The sequence below is a fragment of the Manis javanica genome, chromosome 12 (genome assembly GCF_040802235.1).
Source record: "Manis javanica isolate MJ-LG chromosome 12, MJ_LKY, whole genome shotgun sequence".
NCBI lineage: Eukaryota > Metazoa > Chordata > Mammalia > Pholidota > Manidae > Manis > Manis javanica.
In genome coordinates this window covers 12375794-12397256 of record NC_133167.1, presented here as the reverse complement: position 1 = coordinate 12397256, position 21463 = coordinate 12375794, and the positions used below count along the sequence as shown (strand labels likewise).

Here is a 21463-nt window from a genome sequence, read left to right as displayed (position 1 = left end):
CCTCTGCTCGCATCACCCTTGCTAATTTCCCACTGGCTAAAGCAAGTCATATGGTCAAGGCTGGAGGTGATGTGGAAGGGACTTACTTCATAATGGCATGAGCACCAGTGGGTAAAGATCCTTGGGGGCCACCAATGCAGCAATCTATGGCACCTACATTGTGTCTTCTTTATCCATAGCACCTGTGACCTTTGAATGTGCTCTATAGTCTACTCTCTTGTTTTTATGCTGTCCATTGTCTGACTCTCTTCATTAGAATGCAAGTTTCATGAGATGAGGAGCTTTATTTTGTTGTGTTTTGAATGAATACATGTTGGAAGACGTTATAAACATGATGTAAAATAAGAATGAAAAAGTCCACTCATAAATTAGAACTTTTTCTATTAGCACCTCAAAGTATATAAAAGATGGTGGGCTCAATACTGTGCTAATCCTCCTTCTTGTGAGATAATAACAATCATCTAACAAGGGTGTAGAAATCATGCACCCTTCACCCATTTCATATTGGTTGAACACTGCTCTGTCCTAGGAACCAGCAAAACAGGGCAGAGGACAAAATAGACACAGTGCCTGCCCTCCTGGAGCTTAGGTACTAACGCCAAGGCAGAGGAAAACAAGTGAACAGACCAAAGGATTATATGTTAGCATGAATGTCACAAAGTAAACAAAGGACTAAGAAGAATGGGGGTGGGGGAGGTACCTACTTTGTATCTGGGGTCAAAGCAGATACAAAGAAAAATTTTTCCTACAGAATGGCATTTAAACTGAGATCCAAAGGGTAAGAATAAATTAGCTACACAAACAATGTAGGAGAGAGCTCCCAGGCAAGAGAAGAGCTGGTGTGAAGGCCATGGGACAGGACAGCACTTGGGGCTGTCAGTGAGGGGAATAAGTGTGCCGGCTCTAGAGTCAAGAGTTCAAATCCTCCTTCTGTCCCTCACTAACCATGCAGCCTTTGTGGCGAGTTTCTTGACCTCTTTGTGCCTCAGTCTCCTTATCTGTAAAGAAGGGTCCTCCATGAAATTTAATGCAGGCATTAGCAAGCCATTTGGGATTTACCCCTTCCTCAAAATATAATGAGAACCCATTCAAAAGCTTTTAAAAAGAGAGCAATATCATTTGTTTTCTATTTTGGAAGATCATTTTTTGCTGTTATACAGAAAGGGATGGGAGGAGGCAGGTATGGAACAGACACACCAGGTGGGAAAGAGTTCAGTTAAGAGGAGGAGGCAGATTTGGACAATTGACAGCATTTGTGGATAGCTGGGTGGGGAAAGGTGGGAAAGCAAAGCATCTAAAATGACCCTAAGGTTTCAGATTTTAACAACTGGGTGAATTAAGGGGACATTTACCTGGCTTGAAGGATCATGGTCCAGGTCTGTGCCTCTAGGACACCTCAGGCTTAGCCTCTATGCTGAAGTGTGCACTCCTCAAGTCTGGCAATGACTCCGGTCATCTTTTGTATATATGGGAATTATATTTAAATACTGCCCTCTATGAACCTGGCGTTGTTTAGGGGCTATATAGGTGGTAACTCTTAATACTCAGACAACCCTCTGAGGTAGGTACTGTCATCATTACCATTTTATAGCTGAGGAAAGTCATGCAGCAGTAAAATAAGGGAACCCAAACAGAGTCCAGGGACTCAAGCTCCAGAGACTGCACCCTTAACCACTTAATTACCTGTGTAGATTGTGATACTAAGTAAAATATGAGGAGCATTTTTGGCTTTAAGATAAAATAAGCACACATAAGAGGAAGTATAAAAATCCTATGTCTGGGTCTGGGTGAGTTATCAAGGTAGACACGCCTGTGTATAACACTGTGGTCAAGCAGTGGGACATTTTTAGTACCTAGAAGCCCATTTCATGCCTCCTCCCAGTAACTACCTTCCCTTCTCCAAAAGTAATCACTCACCTCACTTCCAACACTATAGCTAGGTTTTTCTTGCTTTTGACTTAATATAAATGGATTATAAGATTTGCCTTTCTTAGGACAAAAATATTCCCTGTTTTGGAACAGTTGGGTTGTTCAGTGGGAATAGAACAAATTGCTTCTAAATGCTGCAGAGAAATCACTGTGCCCAGGCAGTGCAACTGGTAGCCAGGCTTGGAATAAACTTCCTTAGAGTCGTCTAGCAACAGATGGTATAGTCTATTTGGAGAGAAAAGAAAATGATGTAAAAGGGAATTCTAAAGACGACATCTCGAGCATACATACACAAAAATGAGGGTGAGGGGAGGGAAATAGTCAGATGGAATTAATAATGTGGGAAAATGGGAGGTCAACTCATTACCAAGGACAGGGCAAGTGCAAGTGGGACATTCGTGGAAAACTCATTTACTTGGTTGGGATGTTTGAGGTGAGGGACCATTTGGAGGGGGCCCCTATTTCATTCATTGTGAAAAACAACAAAGGTAAGCTCTTAAACACCAGTAATAGAGAATAAAACTATGTAATATGGTATGGTTTATGTGATGTAATAAAAAAGATTAAGGGATGGTATAGGCTTGCAATCGTTAGTTAATGACAAGCTGCGTGAGTAATGAAAGGGACTTTGTAATCCGACGCCTGCAGTTTTTAGAAGCCCAGACTAGTTATGTGAACGGAGACACAGTTAAGCAGGACACACCCTGAGGAGGGACAAAGAAAGCCAAGGCCAGAGCCTGGGTTTTGTGAATATTCAGGTCTTCACACTGTACCGAACTGTCTTCCTCATGAGGTCAGGATGTCTATATGAAGGTGGTGGTGTCAGATCTTAAAAAGGGGAGCTGGAATCATATTCAGGGGTCATTTTGCTTACCGTGTTTTTCTCCCTTCATGAAAGACCAAAGGGCACTGTTAGTAGAAAATGGTTCCTGTAGGTTTGAGGGTGCGATGACTGCTTATACCAGGAACAGAAATGATTCTTTCCTTTCTCTGGTTGTTCTTCTCCCATTTCTTCAAAAGCTGGCTCCATCTCATCCTTCAATCTCAGGTCCTAAAAGATGAACCTAATTATACTTTATTTAGCACTTAGTGGATTTAATTCTCAGTGCTTATTACAATAAGCATTTATTTGATATGATGTCTGTGATATTCTTCTTACCTGGAAAGCTCAGATGTTCAGGTTTAGTGTTGTTCTTAATAAGTGGAGAAGCAATACCACTTTTAATGAAAGATTTTGGTACAACGTTTGGTATTTATTTTATGGGTTTTTTTTTGTTTGTTTTTTGATTGCTTGCTTGGCTGGTACATCTCTGTGCCTACTTTCCTAACTATATTGTAAACACCAGCCCATGGGGAACCAGTCTGAAGAGAGTTCACTGCAATAATCCCAGCCCTGGCACAGTACTTCACCCATAGTGGGTGTTAATTTAGATTGTCTGAGTAAATGAATGAACTTTGTGAAAGAGAGAGGTGGTAACCACCTGTCCCTGAATGGCAGGCTCTTGTAGAAGCAAATTGCTCTTGATATAAAGTGACACCATACCTTTGGAAACTTGAAAGCTGTGTTTCTATGAGCAGGTTAGAGTACTCTTGATACCTTTCACTGTACATGGACCCCAAGTTTGGAAAGCCAGAGAAGCTGCAGAGGAATGAATCATCTTGATTCTATTTTTCAACCCTTCTTAAAGTCAGTCCAGTACAAAAGAGTTGACTTTCCCCATGTGTTCAACATCTAGGATATTTTCCTGAGTAGGCTCACACTGTGGAAATTAAGTATGCTTTTCTAGTGGGATTTTGTTTCTATTTTCTGGATCATCCCAGTGAATCTGGGGTGCTACACAATTGCCTCACTGGCTGGTTTACCTAAGTGTGCATTCGAAATTCTGGAGACACATGCAACTTCTTAGAGCTGAAGTCAGTCTGCGGTTGGACCCTCATTGGCGTTTTGAGATGTCATCAACCCAGGGAACACTGGGCTCCTCCTCCCTGACTAGCCTACACATGCAGAGTGGGGGGTACACTTATTTTAAGGTGTATGTTCACATGGCCATGATTTCTGCAGCTCGGGAGGTGCAGAATAGTGCAGTGAATGGTATGAATGGTGGTTAATCCCAAGGGAGTCAGACTGTCTGGATTCAAACTCTGTGTTGCTTAGTGGTAGTGTGACTTTGTCCTATCTTGGTGACCACCTACCAATATTTGTGCCTGGATTTTTGCCTGTAAGGGCTAAATTTCTTGCCTATAAAGGTCCCTTTTTCCTTGGACTTCTGAAACCAAGAGGCATTTCCTATGCTCAGGCATGGTGAGAAGTCACCTGCAAAGTGGTATACGTGGATATTCTCCTTGCCTGGGAAATGCCAATGTCATGCTTAGCATTGTTTCTAATCAGTGGAGAAGCAATACTGCTTCTTGTGAAAGGTATTTGGCACCATATCCAGGCTTATGGGCATGCTGGAACCAAGATTCCCAGGTCGGTAGCAGGGCAGCAGGTGCACAGGTAAGCAGGATTAGGTTGGCAGATGGCCAGAGGTGTGGCTTTTCATTTTACATTTTTTTTTTAAGCTTACTGCAACGGATTCTTTTTCTTAAGCAAATGTTACAATACATGTTGGCAAAATAGTGCAAACATAAATGAGACCATATGTTGAAGTATTTATTTTCTTATTAGGCAAATACTGTTAATTTAAATAGTGAGTATCTGTTGTGAATATATTTTAATGTGAATACAGCAATAGCTAAAATACCTTAAAAAATAAGGCCCATACTACCTTTTTTATCTTTTTCATGATTTTGCTACCATCTAACATTTGTGCATTTCAAAAACATTTCAGTTTCACAAACTCTTCAATCTGTTGCAGATTCAAGTAAGAGGCTCAAAATAAAAACCCTCAAGACTGGGATAATAATTTATCCCTTGGCTTGTTTATCTGGTTAAAAGTCAAAGTTAACTGCAAATTAAATGGTCCATATCGTCAACTAACAGTTAATAGTCTCTTGGGTTAGTTAGGATACAAGGTAAAAGATAAACACAGATAAATTTGTTTTTAGGCTGCATGACCTATTTACACACTGTATTATACTTTAAGTAGATTTTACGTATGTCCTTCAGCTAAATCAAAACATAAGCTCAGGCATTTGATTTACTTAATTTACCTAACTTGGACTGGTTATTTACGTTAGACTAACCAGTGAGCTATGAAATAATGTTTAGTAGTTTGGCTTCTGTCCTAAATCTTGACAAACTGCTTTATAAACCTGACATTCTTAGTGTTTTTGGTTTTTTTTGATAACTATTTTTATGTAGAAATCTTAAGGTGAACACACATTAGGCCCAACTACCCTTAAGAAATGGGAACAAAAAAAAGAAAAAAAGAAATGGGAACAAAATAGCTTTGGGATGAACAGAACCGGAATGTTTGGAGTCTGAACTGGACCAAGGGAAGTAGAAGAGAGATGCTAAACTGGGGGTTGCAAATTTTGTGCCAACTGGTTTCAGGTATGTAACTACATAGGTAATGAGGGCTGGATGTGAAGGGATAAATCAAGACTGATTCAGTCCCCTTGTGAGGGTGCAGCATGGAGGGGTGGGGGCCGGAACAGCCTAGAGAGCTCAGTCCCAGCAGAGGCGGGGCCTATCCAGCCGGGTCACCACTCAGGTCTGCAGGAACAGGCTGCCAGACCTTCAGACTCTTGGAGACAGACAGGACATACAGGATACACAGACAGGTGTATCTGCTGTATTGCCAATGAGTTTCAGCCCCAAACAAGTTCACTATGGATTCAGTGAGACCAAAGAAATGACAGCGGAATGTTCTTGGAGTGAAAGGGGCTCATATCCAACCCATTCTTAGCGTTTTTAATCAAGGTTTCTGCCCAATTTTTTTCTATTCTTGGAAAACTTTCTTTTTTATGCCCAAGTAAATGCACACATCTTAACCACTGTGGTAGACAGAATAATAACGGACTGCCAAAGATGCCCTCATCCCTGAACAAAGTCATTTGTTACCTTACATGGCAAAAGAGACTTGGCAGAGGTACTTCCATGAAGGTCCTTGGGATGGGGAGATTACTCTGGATTATCTATGTGGGCACAGTGAAATCTCAAGAGTTCTTTACAGTGGAAGAAGGAGGTCAGAGTGATACAATGTGAGAAGGACTTGACCTCCATAGTTGGCTTTCAAGGGAGGGAACCATGAGCCAAGGAACATGGGTGGCATCTAGAAACAGGAGTTGGCAAGAAAACATATTCCCCCTGGAAGTATTCAAAAAGGAACACAACCCTGCTCATACTTTGATTTTAGCCCAGTGAGACTGTTTCTGACTTACAGACTATAGAACTGTAGGAGTAAATTTGTGTTGCTTTAAGCCACCAAGTTTGTGATAATATGTTATTGCAGCAATGAGAAACTAATACAACAGCTAAGTGAATTTTTACGTATGCATAAATCTGTGTGACCACTACCCAGAACAAGATATAAAACATTTCCACCATTCTAGAAAGTTTCCTCCTGTCCTTTCCCAGACAAAATAACCAATCAGACGTAGCTGCTATTTTGATTTCTAACTTCATAGATTAGTTTTACCTGTTCCAACCTTCTTATAAATGGAATCACCATATGTTCTTTTGTGTCTGGCTTCTTTCTTTTAACATAATATTTTTAATGTTCACCTAGTATTACCATTCATTTTGTTGCTATGTAGCCTTCCATTGTATGGGTATATCACAATGTATTCTTTTCACTCTTTTTTCTTTGTGTTTAGTTTTTGCCTATTAATAATGCTCTCTGAACACTCTCATACCAGGCTTTTAATGGACATATGCAATTATTTTTGCCATAGATATACTAGGAGTAGAATTGCTTGGTCTTAGATAGGTGTATATTTAACTCTAATAAAACCTGTCAACAGTTCTCCCAAATGGTTGTACCATTGCAGATAATTTTGCACAGATTTTAACTAGCTGCCTATTAGATTCTCTCGGGAGGGACATTGAAAACATTCCATAGTGGGCTGCCTTTTGTCATAGTTACTGAAGAAAAGGGTGTGTTATGTGGCACCATATTGCACAGGGCTCATTCCTAGTTAACTTGGAGGAGGGCAAAGAGCTACATGAGCCCAGGGCTGGTATTCTGTGCTTTAGACCTGCACCTGCCATTTCTTGATGAAACCTAATGTAGCACTAATAATGTGCTAACCACTATTTGAAAAAAAAATTGGATGGCAGATGCAAAAAAAGACCAAAGGAAGAGGAGAAAAAAGACAGATGCTTGGGGTGAGATGCAGCTATGTTGCCGCACAGCACAGCGTGTGCAATAGGGTGCTGGCCCCGAGTCAGGCGGTGCAGGCGTCCTAACAGCAACCCTAACACCAACTTCTGGAGACACCGAGGAGACATGTACCTGATGATCAAAATGCATCTATTCAAAAATCTCAAAGTTCGCCAATCCTCTAGTCCCCTAGACCTTCTCATCCTTCTCATCTTATGTTTCACTTGGTGATGAGATGACAGGTACAACCGATCCTCATTATTCACAGCCTCTGTGTTTGTGAATTCACCATCTTGCTAAAATTACCCATAACTCCCAAATCGATACTCACGGAGCCTTCATAGTCATTTGCAGACATGCACAGAACGACAGAATATTTGGGTTCCCCTAGGCACACATTTCCTGCTGACCCTGAACTCATTGTTGCTCTGCCTTCTTGTTCCAACCATCAGGTCAATTCTGTGGTTTGTTGGCGCCAGGATTTTTTCATTTTTGCTGGCGATTTTGATATTTAAAATGACCCCTAAGCAAGTAGTGCTGAAATGCTACCTAGTGTCCCTCAGTGCAGGAAAGCTGTGATGTGGAGAAAGCATGTGTTAGGTATTACCTTCGGGCGTGACTTACAGTGCTATTGGCTGTGAGCTTGTTAGGGAATAGCAAAGTATGTTAAGTAAGGTGTCTTTAAACAGAGACACACATAACACAAGCTTATGTATGGATTCACTGATGAAAATTTTGTGATCAAAGGCTCACAGGAACCCAACTGTGTATTTCTCTCAGGAGCAATTGTTCAGTATTCACTCATTCAGTGTTTGTGATGACTTTATAGAACATAGGGACCAGGAGCAGTGAGAATCCACTGTATATTGAACATAGACCCTCAATTCTATTAATATCCTTGAGCAATTCCCAGTGGTAAAACATCAAACCAACTTACCCAAGAGAATATCAAAAGCTAGAAAATACAGAAGCTAGAAATTTTACATAAATATTTTTATCAATTTAACACCTTGATTAACAATTAGACAAATGTTGGGAGTCTTTGTTTTGAATGGAAAAAAACAAGTGTCTTGTATTTGTTTGGTGTCTTATGTAACATATTCACATACATGGTCTCATTTGATCCCTAGATACCCTAGACATTGAGAACATCAAGATCATCTTCACTTGTTGAGAATGCCTCAATTTACAAACATTTTTAAATTTAATGGCTGGTTTAGTGTCGCAAATTTAGGGGGCATCGTGAAACTTCTAGATATGGGTTCTGGCTCTGGCTTTGTTACAAACCCTGTCAGCTTCACACTGGTGGTGTGACTTCCCTGAGATCCACTTGGTTTTTGAAATTATGGCCTGGAACCAGAATTGTGCTGGAAAATTCTATGATCTTCAGACTTCAGAATCTTCTGAAGGGAAAAATGTCAGGCAGCTTATTTGCTTTTGTGTATGTCTTATTTCCCACCCCCCAAGACTTTTATACAAGTAAAAATGTAAAATAGGTAAAAATAGATAATGAAAGAAGTTTTAAAACAAAACTGAGCTCATGCTTTCTCACATTATGCTTTGGTTCTGTAAGCAAATACGTATTGGCTTTGGATTAAACTACATTTTTGTGAGGGTACAAACTTCAACCTTTTAATCTACGTAGACTTCACGTTTTGTGCCACCTTATTCTCTTTTCCCAACTTCAAATTTCCTTCTCCTCTTTCCAGTCTCCAAATGGTAGCTTTCCAGACCCATCTTCTTGTTCGGGCTCTCTATTAAGCAACTGCACTTCAGTCAAAGGTTGAAATCTGGTATCTTAAACCTACATGTTTGGTGTTCACAATGTTTTAGAAATTGAACCTATTGCCAGTATTTATGAATTAGGAGATTTTGCACAAAGATCCAGATCTTAACATCTCTTGAAAGATAGACCGAGTGACAGTACAATGTCTGCTTTCCCCCATACCATCACGAAGGTGAGTGGCTGTGGCACCCTTTGGATGGGGCATGGCGTGTCTGTTCTGCCAAGTCCCCACTTCATTTGTGTTAACTTCCCTGTCCCTGGCAGGCTTCTGAGTTCCCGACGTACAAATGTTTGGGGCATAGAAGAAGACAAATATAACCAGCAGAGCATGACTGAGGTACATCTCATGTTCTTTGTAGTTCATTTTATTTAAAAATATGCTCAGAGGGTTTACTATCAAACACAACAGGGAATAGAGGTGGGGCTTTGTGTTTTTCATCATAATAGTAAATGATTTGACTTCAAAGTTTAAAATTTGATGGGGCCTAGTTTTTCCTGGGAAGTATTAAACTCCTGTTATTGTTAATTCAGTGCAATTCATGGACATGTATGAAAAGCCTATTGCACACTGGGCGCTGAGCTCGGCCTTGGGGGTGATTTGCTGTTATAACTTTGTCAGTTATGACATTGTAATTTGGGTGGTTGTCATTTACTGCCTTTTTAAAAAAATGTTTGGGAAATGTTTCTTTAAATCAATGTTGACACAAAATTCTCGATTTTGAGAATATAATTGTGCATAAATGAAACAGGTCAGTCATCTCATAGGTTAATATCTTAGTTGTCTACTTGGTGTGTGTCTTTATTCCCAGACCAGTGCATTTTGACATCTCATTTCCATCTTTCCCCTCCGGCTGTAACCTTGCCTTATTGTATATTTGTTACAATGTTGAGAATATTGTTAATCTTAAGTGAGTATCATAAATAAAAGAAGCATTTGACCCATAATGTGGCTTCTACCTCAAGATATTCATTGATTTCTTCATCTCCCTTCTACAAGTCTGTCAGATCCACTTTCTTAAAAATGGGGGGACTACTCCTCCCTTTTCCTTGCCTCACTATTTTCACTCTAACTTGGTGCCAGATTTGGGGAGCCCTGGACTATGTTTCTTAGTATTTGCAATAGTGGGTTGCAAGCACGGCTGCATGGTAGAAGTCACCTGGGAAGGTCTGTTTAAAGTGTGAATTTCTGGTCTTCTCCCTGCCCACCTCCAACCTCTCCAGCCAGGTCAGTTGGTCTGTGGTGGAACGTAAGGATCTCCATCTTAGCACTCTGGAGATTTTAACATGACATTTGTTTAAAAAGGGTGTTGGTATATAGAACATGATTGCTGTAAACCAGGGAGGGGAGATGTTCTCTTGTCTAGAAGTTCAGGAATTGAGGGAGTTCTGAGATTTCCAACTCCTAAGGAATGATCATCTGCACCTTATTTTTTTCTCTCCTACCAACCAGGTTTAGTGTCTTTGCCATCCCATAATTACTCTGAGCCCACTGTGTACGCTATGGGAGTCTGCTGTGTTTGTTCTACATACCAGACACAGGATATTAAAAGAACAAATGAGCTAGTATCAGTGAAATAGCTCCACAATTAACTATAAGGATAATCACTGTTGCTTCTATGCCGTTAATAAAAAAAAAAAATAGCCATTTTCTCTAGCTTTGTTATCATTTCATCTGGAAAGTGACACTTATAATGTAAACAGTAGCATTTCCTGATGGCAAAACGCTGATACTGAACCCTTAGCCTAGAGTTTAATTTAATTACAGCTAATAGCTCACATGCAGCACAGAGAGACTATAATAGCCACTGTACTCACATCAACACTCATATTCAACAAGAACACAAAGTAATTGCTTCCATTTATTGGCCAAGTCCACTGACCCAATGCTGGGTATTTTGTGCATCTTCCTGGGCATCTTGCCAGGGCTCTTTGCAGGGGAGGACACTGACCCAGGGAGGTCTCAGTGTTCCCATCTCTTCAAAATCAGCTCTTTCTTAAATTTTTCCACCTCACACATCCTATTCTGCAATGGTATTTAGCTGGTTTGTAGTCTTATTTGGTGAGTATTTCAAAGAACTTGAATTTTTGGAATATGAAGACATATCCATGGGTAACAGGAAACTGACTGCCTTTATCTTGTCCCTAAAGAAAGCAGAAGATAAACACGACACTTTAGGGAGCTTCTATACAAAACATTTATTACTTTCCTAAGTCACCAAATACTGCCTGAAGTGGTAAAATATATCATAAATATTTCACATTAAATATAACAATGCTTTCTTTATTAAGTGGTTCACCAATAATACAAGAAAATATATTGAAATTGGCCTTTAATTAAACCTGATGAATAGTGCTGATAAAATGGCAATTTAAGACTATTGAGGGAGGATCTGTGTGTCTGAGGATTATTAGTTTGATGTTTAGAGTGGAAGGATGTCATGCTGGCTCAGGCAAAGGATCTTTCACACCAAAGCTTTTCAGTTGCAATGAAGTAGAAATTCGAGGCAATTAATTTATAACCTAGATCAATCTGCAGTTATGGACTTTGAATTAACTGAATATCAATCACTCCTAAACAATAAAGGGGAGAGGAGCAACAGCAATGATGCATGTTGTCTGAGGGCTGAAACCTTTTCATTGTGTGCACTTCTTTCCCCTGTTATATAGAATTCTGACATAAACAAGGATAAACTGCTCCCACGAATAAGTCTAAAGAATAGTGTTTCAGATTATTGCCTTTTCTCTAACTCTATTCTTTCTCGGTTTTGTTATTAGATAAGGCTCTAATGTCACTGATGGCATTTAGTGGTGCATCTAGGGGAATACATCTGCTCCCTCCCTTGGAAGGCCAGGGGTTCCATGTATTGAGAACAATAAAACAGTGATTACTCTGCCACTTGGTAGCACTCACTTCATGGTCTCAATTATTCCTCCCAAGATGGTGAAGTAACTGCTGTTATAAGTCCCTTTTTACAAAAGAGTAAACTATGCCCAGGACAGACTAGTGACTTTTCCAAGGCCGTGTTGTTGGTACATGATGGAGTTGGGATTTTAGCCATCTGGTTCCAGAGGCTGCCTTCTTAACTACTTTGCTGTAGAAAAAGTAAGGAATTTACTTATTTTAATGTCTCTGGGTTTTCCTATCAGTAAAATGAATAAAACAGCATTTCTAATTTTAATTGTCTACATGGACACTTTTCCCTGACCTTCTCAACTGCCTAAGATGATTTTTTTTCCTCAAAGGCAACAGGAAAAAAATTGGATTTCTATGTAAAAATTAAGGAAAAATTAAAATTCTATCTCTAGTTTCTGGAGAGAATGTTTCTTAGAAATATTTCCATTGGCATTATTCTGTAAAATATTTTCTTAGTAAAATGATGGATAAGTTCACAAGCAAATTAGGTATGGTGTCTGATCAATTCAAAAGCAATTCAAACAACTGGTTCTTAAAAGATCTTTGTAAAGTTCTTTGAAAGCTGCTAGAAAGTAAATGAATTTACTCAACATCAGAGGAATAGTGTGATGATATGTTACTTTACTAGTTAATTTCTGAGGAAGTAAAAGACAAAATAAAAAAGGATTTCAACAAAAAAAATACATGCTTAATTCCATCTCCCAACAGTTTTCTGTATCTATAGGATTTTATGCCAACCTAGCTATTGAATTGAAGCTGGTGTGGACTTGTGGTACAACAATCCTGCAAATGGCTCAATCTTTCACATTATTGTAGATTTTAAGTTAGAAATGGATTTGTTCTAAGTAGTTTACATCTACAGTGTTCTAAATAGTTTATTCTTTGGCAGCATGGAAATGGAAAGAGATTTTTGTTTCAGAGAAGTAATACATTAATTATAAACATTGGCTAGGTTCCCAAACTATCACAGAAAATAATATAAATCAAAATAGGAAAATTAGTAATACTATGTTTCTTAGTTAATATTGTTGGTCTATTAGAATACAATGGTTTAAGTGCAAAAAATAAAACATTAAAATATATGTACTGTCCAATGTCAAAATATGTAGATACAAGTCTGGAAAGATCTCCATCAGAATCTAAATAGTTATTCAGTTGGTGGAATTATGGAATATTTTCCTTCTTATACTTTTTACTTTATATATTACATTTATTTTTGTGATTTGTAACTTTTTTCCAGTGGATATTCATTGGCTCTTATATATATATATATATGTATAATTTTTTTTTAAGAAAAGGACACTTCTATGCCTTTCTTGCATCAATATACCCATTGAAACACAATGGTCGGGGTACACTTCTTGTTTCCATATCCCACATCTGTGCTGTCAGAAAATCTTACCGACTTCACCTTCAAAACCTATCCAGAAACCACATCCACTGTTATTACCCCCATCCAAGAAATGATCATCTCTTGCCTACATGATTATTATAGTCTTAAACCTGGTCTCCATGTTTTCTTTATTGTTTCCTACAGTCTTTTCAAAACAGGGCTCCCAACATAATCTTTCTTTTTAAATGAAAAGAGTTTGTTATGGCCCCAATTCCCTTTGGAATAAATGCAGAGTGGCTGGAAGCAAGTGGAAGGCCGCCCCTTAGCACTTTGCCTGCAGCCTTGGCTCTCTCACTTGCTCACCCCGTTGTGTTCACACCAGCTGCCTTGCCTCAAACGCCAGCCATGTGCCCGCCGGGATCTCTTGCATGTGCTGTTCTCAATGCGGGGAAAGCTTCCCCACCAAGTATCTGCCTTCTTTACTCAAGTGGCAAGGCGCTTTCTGGCCATGAGATAGAAATTTTCTATCTCATGCTTCTCCTCTAATTCTTTGTCTTTCCTTCCAATTGGTTTACTTTTCTTTTTAGTATTTATTAAACTAACAATATAATATAATGTAATGTAATATAATATAATATAATATAATTAATACAATATATAATATAATATAATATAATATACTCTTTATGCATTTTCATGATTCGTGATGATCATGTTATGAAGGCCAATGCTTCCCATGGGCAGCACTTGTGACAAGTTTGTTTCTCTGTGTCTCTCAGGGCATAGAATCCTGCCCAGCAGAGAGGGACCCCCACCAGGATTCATTTGTTGAATGAATGAACGAATGTAATGAAAATATAAAGTGTAGACTGAAAGGATAGAAACAAACTCCACGATAACACTTGCCCCCAGGCAGGACCAGGAAAGAGAGAGGAGCTTTCTCTTTATTAGTAACACTTTTTCCTTTTGTGTATAAAAATACCTGAACAAAATATGGCAAAATTCTTGCAGGTGACTACACTGGTATTTGTTATGTTAGTTTCTGAATAGGCTTGCTTTTAAGACTTTTCATGAAGAAGTTTTTTTTACTAACTTCCCAGTAATTACAGGGTAAAGCACACGGCTTTCCGAAGAAGGCCTTTTGTAATGGATCTGCTCATTTTCTCTGTCCTTATTCACTTCACTGCTTTTGGATTCCTCACAGACCCGGTTTCTTCTCTCTTGTCTTCTTTGCTTTACCTGGGATAACCTTTCCCTTTTAATTTGCCTGCCGAAATCCAGTTGTCCTTCATGATTCAGTCTATTTACTCTCTCTGTCCTATAATACAACGTTCTATAAGTGAAACACAGTTTTTCATCCTGTCTTGTAAAAGTCAAGTAAAACTGGTTCAACCTTTATATCCTGCATCCTGTGGGAAGTCCAGTGCTCTTTCCATTATTTATGAGAATTCCTGCAAGCCTATTACTTATGGTTGTCCCTTGATTGGATGACTCACTTTTTCTCTCTCTAGCCATATTTGTTTCATTTTCTTTTCCCTGTGATAAGCTGATCATGAAACCCAGGCCTCTTTGTGATTTTCGTCCTCCTCATAGGAGACAAAGGCGAAGAGACTTTTCCTAAAGCATCAGGGCCTACCTGGGAATGGGAAAGCAGGAATGCAGAGTGTCGGGTAGGGGAGGTCATGCTCCAGCATCATGAGCGGAGAAATTATGCTGGATCTTGACAATCCTGCTCTGGAAGAGCCTGGGCTCTGCCCTCTGCTGGGGCCCCTGGCCAACTTTCCTCTGGAAGATTCCCAGCCTGTCTCACAAATGTTTTCTCAAATCTCATACTCAGGCTCTTCCTAACTCCATGAACACCAACTCAAGTATTTTGCAGAACAGGTTACTTCTCTTTTTGTCTCTTGGTCCTCTCAGATCGTGCCTTTTGTGTACCCTAAAAAGTCCATGGAGGCACTTTCCTCCACAAGAACAATTCTCTCTCATAGAGAAATTCTGTGCTCAGCTCCTAAAGTAATTGTGTCTTCTCCCTGAGACACACTCTCTTCAGAGGGCAATTTTACTTGTGTGTCTTTGCCGTTAAATAAAAGTTTCAATGTAACATTTGCTTACCCTGAATCGTGCATCTCCAGTGTCTCGCTCACAGTGAGATCATTAGTGCTGGGTGAGTGAAGACTAAGTGCGTTTCACTTATAAGAGGCGTCTATTACAGTGTCTTTTGATCTCAAATAAATTAGTTTATTTTGATTCCTGACATGGGAACAAGTGAAATGGAAATGATTTTGGCCTACTAGCCTATTTGGTTTCGTTTCCTCCACTAGATGAGACCTTGCTTATCCAGAAGAAGGTGTCAGTAGCGCTCACAGTATGCACCTGTACTTAGCTTGAGGCGGATGGTACATTACCTGCCACCCAAATCAGGCTCAGGAAAAGCTCTTTGGTTGGAAGTGTTGCTGGCAAAAGAATCTACTGCGAACATCTTTTCTTCATTGTCTGCCTTCTTAATTGAAGCACATACCAGTGATTTTACTGTTCCCTGAGATTCTAGAATTCCATGATTTGGATGTTTTTTCCCAGCTTTCCAGGGATCATTTGCAGCAAATGAATGAACTGGTGAGGAAATGGAATAGCGTCTAACAATCATGACATTGCCTGTACAGGAGACACAAAATTCAAGTTCAAAAATCCTATCTTTGATGATGTCCACAATGGAAAATTATGTTGACAATGCTTTATCAAAGTGAACCTAAACAAAATTATTGTTTTTGATTAGATTTTTCACATAACAATATTCATTCATTGGTTTATTTTACAAATAATTGAGTGCTGACCATATGCCAGGCACTTTTTTAAGAGAAAGGGATGTGGTAGAAAATAATACGAAAGTCTTGCCTATCTAGAACTCATCTTATATGGCATACAGATGGTAAAAAATATATGTATGGTAAAATTCAAGTAGTGATACATCTAGAAAGTCAAATTAGGCTGATGAAGGCAAGTAGATAGAGATGGATGAAGGAGGGGTCTGGAGGCTATTTAGATGGTGTGGAGAGGGAAGACCTTTAAGGATGCATCCTGTGAACAGAGACCTGGACATAAAGAGATAATAAAACAAGGCTTTCAAATGGCCAGAACATGGATCTTCTGGAGATAGTTCTGGACAGCTTCCTCACTCCTGATTCTAGAAGAACCTGCTTCTCACACTTCCTCATTACCTGAATGGTCACAAATAAGTGACCCAGCGACTGCTGCTAACGGGCCTATAATTGTGTGTCTTGGCTTGAGTTGAGATAGTTATTATGAAGGAAGCCTGTAGAACAAGAGATGAAAGCGAAGTAGACTTGTGGAATGAAGCAAAGACGCCTTGGGTGGGAAACTGGAGTGTTCCTGAGAGATGGAGAGATTTATGGTCTTAGTTTCTGAGGGCTTCCAATTTAATTTCTGTTCATAAGTGTCTTCTAACAAATTGTTTTCTTGAGGTGAAACAAATCTCTGTTCCTTGTAGCTAAAGCACCTTGATTCAAGAAGTTTTAGGGAGTCTAACTTTGTCTAAATGCCAGCTCTCACACTGTAATACTCTGACCTGGGGTCTGTCTGACATCTACTTAAACATCCAGTTATTAGCAGTGGAGCTAACAACACTGACCTTGTGGGTTGGTTCCTATTTTCTGGAGCACTTAATAAATGTTGAATCTTTATTCTTTCTCCTCACAGCTTTGCCATTAACTAGCATAGAAGTATAAGAAAGGCTTGCATTGCATCTAAGTTTTGAGAGTGCCTGAAATACAACTACTTCTTATTTAAGTTGGCTGTCCAGCTCTGCAGAACACAGACTACAAATTATTATGGCCGCTGCAAAGAGTGGACGCTGTCTCAGCTTTTTGTAGTTTGGAAGAGAGGAAGATGAAATTTTAGGCAGGAGTCAGGCAGAGTTTAAGTTCAAATCTAATTGCAAATGATGTTCATAGATTTTCTTTTAACACTTCCTTTGGTAATGATATATAACTTCTATGAATTGTCTAAAAACAGGTTTATGACTGTTGACCAGCATAAATGATTCTGCTTAAAAGGATTATAAAGCACTCTATCCTGAATGGTAGGAAGGCATAACAGAGGAAATCATGCTTTTGATAGCAAAGTTAATTTTATTCTTATTTGGGACCGACACTTCAGTTTGACTGATTAGCAAATAGGCTCCTTGTTCATTTCTCAGGTCACAAATGATCTGTGTCCATTCAATAAAGGGAAAAGATATTCAACACTGCATCTCAGGGGCATTAGCACAACTTCAAAGATCACTGCTGAGTGCAGTTTATTTGCCAGCAAAGGAGATGAGCAGATGGAAGAGAGTCAGGGGACCAACAGTGCTGGGGGCTCCCAGTAAGGAGTGGTTTCTTTGGTCTCCTGTGCACCAAATCCCCCCTTGTTGAATACTACTGCAGTGAGATTGCACAGGGGGGGAGGGGGAAGGCAACAGCCCTGAAATGCTGGTTGGATTTCCATCTACCAAATGCTTATACACGATTGCAGGTGTTTCCACAAATAATTTATCCAACAAAGATTCATTCTGAGTAGTTGTTCTGTATTCTCATTGTAATGTCTCTCTATATATTTTATATTTAAAATGTATATATATAACCAAGGAGCTGAGTCCCTGAGCTATGATGTAACTGGTGATGCAATGCCCTCAGGTTAGTGATGGGGAAGCAGGCTTCTCCACTCATGAAATCTTATTTTGTGTCACTGCACATACCATAGAACCAATTGAGGACTTTTAGTTCCAACTTATTTGCTCCCAGGTCCTCTTTAATTGTTCCCTTTCTTAAAATGAGACTTATACTTCCTAGTTCACACGGTTCCTTCTCAAAGAATATGTTTCTATTATTCTGTTTTCAAGAAAGGATTGAAAACAATCTCCCTGAGTCTTATATCCTCAACCATAAAATAAGACAATATCTCTATAGCTCCTCTCTAGTTGCAAATGTCCATGATTCGGTGGCAAATTTGAATTTTAATTGATATTGTCAAGATCTTATTAAAACTGCTGATAAAAAGCTTCTACTCAAGGCAAGTGATATTTTTCTGACATAGCCAGTGGTATCATGACAACTACTACTAATCAGCTCATGTTGAGTCTTGTGTACGTCATTTAATCCTTTCAACAGTCCAATGAGATAGATTCTATCACCATCTTCATTTTACAGATGAGGAGAGTGATTATAAAAGCATATTACATTCACAGAAGCACAGAATTTTACAGTTGGAATAGGCCTCAGAAGGCTTCTAATCCAACCCATTCATTTTTACATGAGGATGCTAAGATCAAAATTTTACCTGGCATTGAACAACTATTACAAAACTGGAACTACAAACCCAGGTGTCTTCATACTCTGGTCAGTGTTCTTTCCACTAATGACACTTGCTTTCCTAATAACACATCACATACAAGATACAGATAAATATCATTTAAAGTAACTCCACTGGGCTTCCACGCACACATTTAAATCATATTTCTTTTTACACTTTATTGGTGCAACTGGCAAGAATTCCCAGAATTTCATCAACAGTTTTTTCATACTCAATGCTAATATTCTTATTGGAAGTTACCATCCATGTGCTGAATAAGTGTGTGATCAATTGTGTGCTTGATTCTTATTCTAACCTCCTCTCAGCTTGATGGCATTCAGGTTCTGAGATTTTAAAGGGTAATATTCTTTGTTCTTTGAACAGTGTAATATTTATTTTAGAATAATAGCATAAGATATGCTAAAACCCAGCTTACTTTTTCATTAGGATCAGCATCATAGAAAATAAATTTCAAGGAGTGCTGCCTTTGGAATAAGGCAATTTTTTTCAACTGGGGGAAAGTCTGTCCTCTAGGTGACATTTGGAAAGTCTGAAGACATTTTTGATGGTCATGACTGGAGGGGGAGAACCAGGTGCTACTGACATCTAGTGTTTAGAAACCAGGAAAGCTTCTCAATGCACTGCAGTTACAGAACTACTTCAAAATGCCAAGAGTGCAGAGGTCGAGTAACCCCCAGAATGAGGATATATTACGGATGTCCATATCTTTTTTTCACTAGGAGCAGGGCTTAACCTCCTTATAGGTTTTATTGTTCAGTTTTATTAAATAACTAGCAGACAGGACCATACAGATCCAGAACTGTGCTTAAGAAACAGGAAAAGACTCTGGGATCTGTTCCCCACTTTGAAATATAGGGTCCCATATTAGAGAGAGAAACCTCTGTCACAGAGAAAACCAGCTGGTAAGTCTGACATGTTCCATTGCCAAGCTGTTCAGAACCTCTAAACAGCATTGCCTGAAGCCTTTGACAGATGATATTAAGAGCTTTGAGCACTTAATTATGTATATCAATTTCATTTGAATATGCACTGTGTAGGCAAGCATGGACAAATATAGAATGCACTTTTCACCCTACTGATTTCTGACTTTATGTATAGTATTCACAGTCAAAATTCCCATAAACACGAGAGATTTGATTTTTAGACTGTATCAGACATTGACCATGCATCTTGAAGTCTTTAATGTATATAGGAGTTCGAATTATGTGCAACATATATTTCATGTGGGACAGTAAGGTTCTTTGCAAAACATGGACAAGAAATGGTATCTGCCATGTCTTGGGTATTTGTCAGGTGTTATATTCAGCACTTAGTCACAACCATGTGAGATAGGTATTTTAACACTTCTGAATGAAGGAAACAAAGAGTAAAGATTTCTAATAACTAGCTCTGAGTCAGGTGGCTAATGAGTGACAAATCATTGGCAACTATATTCGTCTGACTTTGCTAGTCATATACTGAGCTATCGTGCAACATCATTCTAGCTTAATAAGTGAGCCTGCCATTTGACCCATGCCCAGTCAGTGTTCAGTTACGTAGCATTTAAGTGCTTGAAGTCAAAAAGGAAAAAAACACATTGTTTTTAATGTGACTGATTCCTACAAACCTACCATGTTTATTTTTCCAGGAATATCTGGTAATAGCTTTAATGTTGCTAAAATATGTTGCTTGAAGAAGCTAGGAAATTTTTGCCTTGGGATTCAAGGATAGTCTACCTTAAAAAAAAAAAGGATGGAACTCACCACTGTTAATAGCAAAAACACTGCGGTTATGAAAGAGCGAAATAAACCTATTAGTAGGAGATACTTGCAAAGATGTGCCCCGCCCAGGAACGCTCCGGGTATTCGGTACCTTGGTGTCCCTGCACAGGGGCTGGATCAGTGGAAGCACCGCCGTGAAGGGTTGCTGGAGGTTGTCCAGGTGCTTTTCTGAGGTTGCCAAGGTCCGTGACTTTCTCTTCCCTTTCGTCTCCTGATTCTGCCCCTGAGCCCAGGGTTCTCTGACTACTTGAGGACAGCTTCATCCGGAGGGCCTGATTCTCTTTCTCCAACTTGTCCATCTCTGCCCGCATTTCCTGGATGACCCTCAAGAGCTGGGTGTTAGCTTCCATAGCCTCTTCTCAGGTGGCCCTGGTTTGCTCTCCAGGGAGACAGGTCCACGTTTGCTCACGAACCAGATGCACAGTCTACTCAGCAGAACTGGGTGATCCCGCCCATAATCCTTCCTGAACAATACCTGTCACTCTTCTCTGTGCCATCTCTCAGCACCTGGAGAATTAGGCTGTCAAGGGAAGTAAAGAATCCCCATGACTTATTCATTCTGGGTTTTGTTTTTCAGAACAGAGCTTTTCTTTGTTATCTTTCATTTCATGTCAATCCACAGTTCTGGAATATTGCTTTGTATCTGAAGAGAAGAGGTCACTTCAAAAATTACCAGGGATGAACCGAGTTCCTTGTTTCTATCACGGACTCACCAACCCATTAGCCCCTCAGTTTTTTCTCTGTTGCTACTTCTGGGATCAAATGTTTCATAGAATCACCGACTGTCTCAAGTACATCAAAACTGGTGCCTAAAATTATGTTTTGTCTCTGTAAAATATGTCACAATTCTGCACTTTTTGGGTCAATTATTAATTTTGACATTTGTTGATTAAGGGTAATAGTAATCTTGGGGAGGAAGTCATATGAGTTGCAGTGATATTGTTTAAATAAGATGTTGATAATTATACTTACATCCCTCAAGGTCAAGAACCATATAATCACTTCTCATTGGGTTTATACCTTGTAAGCATTTTTGCTGTTACTTGGTTTTAGAACGTTTGCTTGGGCCAAGGCTGCCCAGGGATATTTTGGGATTGTAAAAAGATA

At 39.3% G+C, this 21463-nt stretch overlaps 1 protein-coding gene across 1 annotated transcript; it reads right to left on the bottom strand.

Annotated features, from left to right (window-relative positions):
• Positions 1 to 9498: 9498 nt before the first annotated feature.
• On the bottom strand, positions 9499 to 20798 carry CCDC195 (coiled-coil domain containing 195). The gene is made up of 3 exons (XM_017664835.3): positions 20448 to 20798; positions 15635 to 15881; positions 9499 to 11124 (listed from the first exon to the last, which is right to left on the bottom strand). The coding sequence occupies exons 1-3, from the start codon at positions 20704 to 20706 to the stop codon at positions 11001 to 11003; spliced, it is 630 nt and encodes a 209-aa protein (XP_017520324.3). The 5' UTR covers positions 20707 to 20798; the 3' UTR covers positions 9499 to 11000.
• Positions 20799 to 21463: the final 665 nt, after the last annotated feature.

Bases quoted from the DNA above. Each gene is read 5' to 3' on its own strand.
- CCDC195 (XM_017664835.3), bottom strand. From the start codon at position 20,706: ATGGAAGCTAACACCCAGCTCTTGAGGGTCATCCAGGAAATGCGGGCA. The intron at 15,882-20,447 runs GTACCGAATACC...TCTCCTGTACAG, and splicing joins CCCTGTGCAGGGACACCAAG to GCAATGTCATGATTGTTAGA. The intron at 11,125-15,634 runs GTAATGTACCAT...TGCTTTCTTTAG, and splicing joins GAGCCTGATTTGGGTGGCAG to GGACAAGATAAAGGCAGTCA.